At 37.5% G+C, this 7,883-nt stretch overlaps 1 protein-coding gene across 1 annotated transcript; it reads right to left on the bottom strand.

Annotated features, from left to right (window-relative positions):
- Positions 1 to 740: 740 nt before the first annotated feature.
- Positions 741 to 2,554, bottom strand: LOC108879806 (C-C motif chemokine 4). The gene is made up of 3 exons (XM_018671196.2): positions 2,395 to 2,554; positions 1,190 to 1,313; positions 741 to 993 (listed from the first exon to the last, which is right to left on the bottom strand). Exons 1-3 carry the CDS (start codon positions 2,465 to 2,467, stop codon positions 903 to 905), a joined length of 288 nt encoding a protein of 95 aa, XP_018526712.1. The 5' UTR covers positions 2,468 to 2,554; the 3' UTR covers positions 741 to 902.
- Between the last annotated feature and the right edge of the window lie 5,329 nt (positions 2,555 to 7,883).

Raw genomic sequence — 7,883 nt, 5'->3', positions numbered from 1 at the left:
AGTAAGTTTATTACAAAGAAGTTCAGCATCAATACAAGCACTGCGGTAGCTTATGAGAGGATCTGAGCCAATATTGATCTCTCCCCCTAACAGCTCTAAACATCAGTATATATAGGATAATTGTTTACATGTTTTATAATCTAGCGAAACATCCTGACCTCATTCAATGACCTCTTATTACAAAAAAACAAGAGGAGGGGAGAAAAAGCCCCTCTCCCTAACACTTACATCAGACATTTTGTTGTTAATTTAATCATAAAATTAGTTGTTAACATTTTATCTTTTACATTTTCAGTGGCAGCAAATGAACTGCTCCATAAACCAAAGGCACACAGAATGACCCGGCATGTACAATATTTGCCAATCACAACATTTTATTGACAGATTCCAGAGAATCCTTAAGACTTTTATTATTATTATTAAGGTCAATGGGTTGTAGTTTTTTAATGTTATACTCATAGATTAATGCTTGTAATTAAATTATTCCCCATGTGCCAGGTGTTTTAGGAAAAAAGCATAGTAATACTGTATAAGATGAATAGAATGTGGGGTAAATCGTGACCAAACAGCTTGTTTTTGCCCTAGCTCCCCATGGCAGGTAAATCCAGCAAAGGAAAACAGAATAAGAAAACCTGAACTGCCAAAGTCAGTTCAGAGGTCAGGGTGAACTACAGATCAGCAGCCCAGCGGTGAGGTACTCATTTTACATTCATCAGTCAGAGGGGTGCATCAAGCCAGGATGATTTGTGAAGTAAAACTTTAATGATTTAAAAGTAAAGCAGAACAAAGGTATATAGGATTAATAATAAAATGGTTAATGGTTAGTTAAATCATAGAATAATACAGGTTGTTAATGTCAGAGTTGAGTCATGGCTGGAGGTGGAGTGGGTGGAGCTGTTCATTCACTGATTCTCAGATGATTGTTCATTAAAAGCTTTCTTAGCCCAATCCAGAGCCTGCCTCACACATAATGGTCCATGGGGAGTACTGACCCTGCAGAGAAATCAGTGGCAGAGTCAGTAATCACAGTTGGGTCTGGAAAGTTATTTTGATATCACATTCAGATTTAAAGCCTCCATGTATAGAATTTCAGAATGTCTCACTTTGCTGACTCCTTGTGATAGAATTTAAAAAGTAAATAAATAAATAAAAATGAAAACTTGTCAGAGTGAAGGTGTTAGAGACTTACACAAATGCCTTTTCTGAACATCTTTTGTGAGTTTTGATGATGGAGATGATGTGTGGTTTTGGTATTCTTTTTGGAAAGAATTTAAAGCAGCATGATGCAGGTGACATTTCATTTGGTCCATGAGCTGTAAAAGAAAAAAATAATAATAACAGGGATCATTTAGACCTGTACACCTTCATTCAATAACATCTACATAGAACGAGTCAGTGGTTCTAAACCATAAAAATAATGCTCATAAGTCATCAGGCAGCAAAAGCAGTTCATGACGAGTGTGTGAGTTGTTGTCATTATCAACGTATAGACTTTTAGGCAATATACTTATTGTCTACTTATTGTATATGTAATCTAATGTATATTAAATATATTTAATATAATTAAATATACTTGCACTGCAGCAGTCCTCTAAGAACAATAAATCAAATTCAGTCTAATGTCAGAATTATTCATAACAGTGTACAATAATTCATGATGTAATGTAATTTTTTAATTTTCTGATTGACTCACCTTTAGTTGCTCATCCATCCATCCATTATCTATACCGCTTATCCGTGAGGGGTCACAGGGGGCTGGAGCCTATCCCAGCTGTCATTGGGCGAGACGTGGGGTACACTCTTTACAGATCACCAGTCCATCACAGGGCCAACACATATAGACACAACCATTCACACTCACATTCACGCCTACGGGCAATTTAGAGTTATCAATTAACCTGCATGTGTTTGGACTGCGGAGGAACCAGGAGAGAACCTGGAGAAAACCCACGCAGGCACACGGAGAACATGTAAACTCTACACAGAGAAGCCCCGGGCTCGAACTCACACAGTCCAAACACATGCAGGTTGAATGGTTGTTTGTCTATATGTGTTGGCCCTGTGATGGACTGGTGATCTGTACAGGGTGTACCCCACGTCTCGCCCAATGACAGCTGGGATAGGCTCCAGCCCCCCACCGCCACCACGACCATCACAAATAACCAGTATAGATAATGAATGAATGAATGATTTTATGTTACAGGTTTCACAAGAAATCAGTTTTAATATCGAGTTGAGTTCAAAGAAAAAACTTTTAACAATCAGACTTAATTTAGTTCTTTGTTGTGAACCTTTCTCATGAGGTAATTATGTGATAAAACTGTACAAAACATCACTGAGACCCTTCATCCTGAAAACTGAACACTATGACAGAGAGTAGACTGTCACACTTACGCATGGTGGTGCAGTGGTAAACAGTGAGCAGCAGCAGCAGCAGCAGTCCCGCTGTAAAGCTCAGAGTCTTCATGGTGTCTCAGTGTAGAGCTGATGATTCTCTCCTGTCTTTGCTGTCTGAAGTGATTCACTCTGCTCACTGACTGTCTTATAGCAGCTTGCATATATTTGTATCTGAAAGCTGGCCCGCCTCTTTAGTTGGAGGAACTTCCCCCTGCCCACTACTGTTTTACTGTGCATGTGTGATCATGAAATAAACTTGGAGAGACTATTTCTCTGTGTGAATTCTGCTTTCATTATACATATACATATACTTTCATTATAAATTCCCACAACAGTCTGTCAACCAAATAAATGTTAGTCAAATATTTACTCTCCTTCAAGCTCTGTTTTGGTCTTCAGTTTGGTGCTGGGCAGGTTTTGTACAGTTCATTATGAACTTTTTTTACTGAAAACATTTGCCGCTGCTGGAAACTGAGTTGCTAAGAGACTGAACCGTGTGGTAAATGTGGCAAAATCCAAAACAGTGATGTCTCAGAGCTGAAATACCAGACTCCCAGATCCCAGACTTTAGCAGTGAAAACGCTGAGTACTCCTGACAATTAAGCATTTTGTTACAAAACTCACATACTATAGATGAACTTATTAAGTAAATGTGATATACACAAAAGGAAACTGTTCTCTCGACAGATCACCAGCTGTACAGTGAGTTCTGTATTGGAGTATAGAAGTTCATTCTTGATTTCGGGGACAGTATGTGTGACAGAATCATCTTGAATCAAAACTCTGAAGTCGAGAGTTGTGTATGATTTCACATTCAACGACTCAGAGGAGCATTAACCTACATCAGTGAAACAGCAGTGACCATGGAGACTGAGTGAACACCTGAGCAAAACTGGTCACAGCGTCCACCAGAAGCACTTTAAATGATCGATGGAGAGTTGGAGAATGATCAAAGACGACATTCACACCTGACACCAGAGATGATCTTTAAACAGAGACAGGGTGTAAAACCTTCCACCTCAAAACATCAATATGGTCTTTTGTGATGGAGTAGTAATTATTCAGCGACTTACAAAAAGCAGTATGGATTTTCATTTAAATCACTCTTTTCTGTGTTTTGTGTGTCATTTTTCTGTCTTGTCTGTAAAGTTTGTACTGGTTTACCGTATGTTGGTTGTGATTGCAAGCCATACTGCATTTAACTAAACACCTTAGTTATATAACAAATAAGCCTTTGAATCTTTGAATCACATAAACTAAATGTTGTATACTGTGTTATATTATGTCCCTGCACTATATAAATGTATTGTAAACTAACCTAATCTCTAATCTAATCTAATCTAGCCATTTCTAAGATCATATAATCAACTCTAAAAACAGTAAGATTTCACCGTCTTTTCAGTAACCTAGATTAGGTTTAGCAGTTATTGTTGTGTTGTTATGTGCATTGGGTGAAGCAACATATTTGTGTTTAAGATAAAATTGCATGTACACAGTACACAGCACTACAGATCAGCAGCATCTCTTGATGTTATCAGGGCGGAGGTTTACATGATGCTGATGTAATCATGTTTGTTTCAAGCTGTGGTCACACACACAGCCCCAAAAGAAAATGTACTTTGCGAAATCAACAACTTTCCATACAGGGAAGATCTAAATGCTAAAACCTCACTGATGTTATCGCCACAAAAAAGCACCATGTGGTGTAAGTGTGTGCGGAAGACTATTGCTCGAACTGCTGCAGATCATTTAAGTACTGATAAAAAAATATATATACTGTATATTTACAAATTTCTCTAAAAACTACAGAATACTTGACAGAATTTGACTTGAGAAACACATACTCAGGGTCAATATTCATTATATGAAGTATCACATTTAAAAAGGTGGGCTTGAAAGTACACATTTTTGAATAATATCACATTCCATATCATTAACAGAACTACATTAGTAAGTCATCTAACAACTTCACACATCTATACAGTACAAGTGGAACAAATTTTCACCAACTGAGACCTTTAGATCAATCGTTCATCCATTGTCTCTTATCTTTATTCACAGTATGTTACAGGGCTGGAAAGCTGACGTCTTGTGTCGGACCCCAAAGCAGACACAGGCAGGAACACTGGTGATGATGAAAGTAAGTGGCTTTAATGGATATTGAAGAGAGTACTGGGGGGGTAAAGATGAGGGACTGGGAGAACAGGAGACGCGTGACAGTCGTCACGAATACCAACTACGGTGGCCCAGATGTGTTACCACATGGTGAAGCAGAAACAACAATCGATGAGCTACAGGTGAAGCAGAAGATGCTCCACTCCTCCACACACAGAGAGCAGAGGCAGAGGCTCTAGGGAAGCAGAGGAAAATACCAGAAAACACTGGAGAGGCTCAGGTCACAGAAGGAACCATGACACTAACTACTGAAAGAGAAAATAACATAAGTCACTACAACCTGCAACACTACAGCCTTCCTTGGCCTGGTATGACCAGTCACACTCAGGACACACTTCGTTTTTTTTTTTTTTTTTTTTTTTCAGTTTACCCTTGTGTGGTATGGTGGTGGAGTGGTTAGCACTGTTGCCTCATAGCAAGAAGGTTACGGGTTTGAGCCCCAGTTCAAGCCCAGGCCTTTTCTGTGTAGAGTATACATGTTCTCCCTGTGTCTGTGTGGGTTCTCTCCAGGTACTCTGGCTTCCTCCTGCAGTCCAAAGACATGCATCTTAGGTTAATTGGTGACTATAAATTGCACGTAGGTGTGAGTGTGAATGGTTGTGTGTCTCGATATATATATTGGCCCTGCAATGGACTGGTGATCTGTACAGGGTGTACCCTGCCACTTGCCCAATAACAGCTGGGATAGGCTCCAGTTGATTTCAAGGAAAAACTCAACTCGATATTAAACTATACTTTAATAACATTTACACAGTCTGTTTACTCATTTGGGTAAAACTGATAAATTTTGTCCATTGTGGAACTGAGATGTGTGTGTCAGCCAAAAAACATAGAGTATAATTCCCCCACACCTCCTCAACTTTCCACTGCACAGAAACATCAAACAGTTGCAGCTGTCTAGGAAGGTTACAGTAAGTAGAGAGTCTACAGATTTAATCATGTCTACAACCAGAGACAGTGGAAGATTCTATTCCTCAGTATCTTTACATCTCGGTTTATATTTACTTAGTGGAAAGGTTATCTTGTTCATTCAAGTTCCTTATATGCTTTTATGAGTTTTAAACCACACACAAAGAACACACAAAGACAAGAAGCACATTTTGTTTGAATTAGACTCAATAGACTCAAGTTTGAGAGACATTTTGTTAATAATTTAATCATAAAATTAATTGTTAACATTTCATCTTTTACATTTTCAGTGGCAGCAAATGAACTGCTCCATAAACCAAAGGCACACAGAATGACCCGGCATGTACAATATTTGCCAATCACAACATTTTATTGACAGATTCCAGAGAATCCTTAAGACTTTTATTATTATTATTAGGGTCAAGGGGTTGTAGTTTTTTTAATGTTATACTCATAGATTCATGCTTGTAATTAAATTATTCCCCATGTGCCAGGTGAAAAAAGCATAGTAATACTGTACAAGATGAATAGAATGTGGGGTAAATCGTGACCAAACAGCTTATTTTTGCCCTAGCTCCCCATGGCAGGTAAATCCAGCAAAGGAAAACAGAATAAGAAAACTTAAACTGCCAAAGTCAGTTCAGAGGTTAGTGGATTTTTAAATGCAATAAGTACTAGATTAAGATTTTTACAGTCCTAGAGGACTGACATACAGTGTATTGTATGTCTGGAGGTTTGATAGATCTGTAGATACAGTAAGAAAGGCGATTATATTATTCACACCACACAGGGTTTATTCATCCATCATTAGTGGTATCAAACCATAATTTTTTTTTCTATCTCTAATTTAAAAGTCAAAGTTCAGGGTTTTTAAGTTCTTAAATCAGGTGGCTGTGGAACTTGAAATAAAACAAAAAAATTCCAGCCACAAAATCACACTGGTTTCTGCCTCCTCCAGGGTAAACTACATTAAGAGTCTATCAGGAGCTCAGTTCCACCACATATGCAAATATGTATGGTGCAGACTGAAGTGATGAAGATAGCATGATGTTCACAAGATCTTATCACAGCTATTTTCAGTCAAGTACACCACTCAAGGTTCAGCAATGCAGCTGTGACCTATTTAGATCACTTTCATGCATGTGTTTGCAACCCCATCAATTTCCCTGCGATTATCAACCGTAATTTATTTGCATAACTCTGTCAACAGGTTGACATTTAATGCAATGAGCTTTTTATATAAAATATGTCGTATGATGTCCTTTTCAAAGATGCTGTACATTTGAGAAGCATGTGCTGCATATGTTTCAGTTAAACTACTAATATGTCAGACAAGATATACAACATATTCAAGGAAATGTAAACTGTGGTACCATGAAGTTTCACATTCAAAAATATAAAGTATAAACATACCCATCAACAAATGTAAATAGTTCCTTCATCCGAAGACACATGATTTAATTGATTTTTATTTGAATAAGGTATTTCACTATGCACCCGTGCCATGCTGATGGTTTTCAGTTTAGATAACAAGGGTGGCATATTAAAGGTCAGCGGGTCTCTGCACTATGTCACTGATTGAGTAGAACACAAAATAGATTCAAATAGTATTACTTGGGGATGGTTGTTGGGGAAAATGAGTTTTTGGCCACTGCACTTATTGCTACTGTAACTCACTGTAACTGGGATCAGTAGAATACATCACATATAGGCCAAATCCGGTCCTTCAAAAAAAAAAAAAAAGAAAAAAAAAAAAAAACAAAAGAATAGAATAATATGACAAAAAGCTGAACATTTCACTTAAAGTACATTAAGACTTTTACTTTTACTTTTACCTTTTTCCCGTGTCCACACAGATATGGTAGATAATAATGTAAATACAAGGCCAGGGCAAAGTAAATTTCAATGAATAGGCCCATCTTAACATCTAATAATGGAGACATGCTAACACAGCTATTGAAATCCAACATGGTGCTGAGATTAAGTCTGATAAACCAAAGTAGATTAAAAGATTAATAAATAGTACAGTTTACCCCATTTAAATAAAACACATACAGAGCAGAGTCAAAGAAAAACAACAACAACAACAGTACTTTCATTCAGCTATAACTGAGTCAGGCCACTGTTTATCATATGTGGATAAACTATCAAATACATCTATAGACCCACAGTGCAACACATACATTTGTATTTGCAAATAAATGAACATGCATAATTACATCTGACCTCAGATACTGTCTTAAAACAGAGAAGCAAAGATGGTAGAAGCTATTTGCTGAACCCTGGTACATAATATAATTAGTCACATACTCTAAATGTCATGGGGGAGATGTTTCAGTAGAGGACTGACTGATTCATATGGCTAAGATATGAACATCCTATTTACTGTGGTTTCTGATTTT

Source organism: Lates calcarifer, unplaced genomic scaffold, assembly GCF_001640805.2.
Source record: "Lates calcarifer isolate ASB-BC8 unplaced genomic scaffold, TLL_Latcal_v3 _unitig_754_quiver_1859, whole genome shotgun sequence".
Classification (NCBI taxonomy): domain Eukaryota; kingdom Metazoa; phylum Chordata; class Actinopteri; family Centropomidae; genus Lates; species Lates calcarifer.
Note: the sequence above shows the minus strand (reverse complement) of the source record. Positions and strands in the feature narration are given on the sequence as shown.

Coding starts and splice junctions, on each gene's coding strand:
- LOC108879806 (XM_018671196.2), bottom strand. CDS start 2,467: ATGAAGACTCTGAGCTTTACAGCGGGACTGCTGCTGCTGCTGCTGCTC. Junction 1,314..2,394: donor TTACCACTGCACCACCATGC/GTAAGTGTGACA, acceptor TTTCTTTTACAG/CTCATGGACCAAATGAAATG. Junction 994..1,189: donor TGTTCAGAAAAGGCATTTGT/GTAAGTCTCTAA, acceptor ATTTCTCTGCAG/GGTCAGTACTCCCCATGGAC.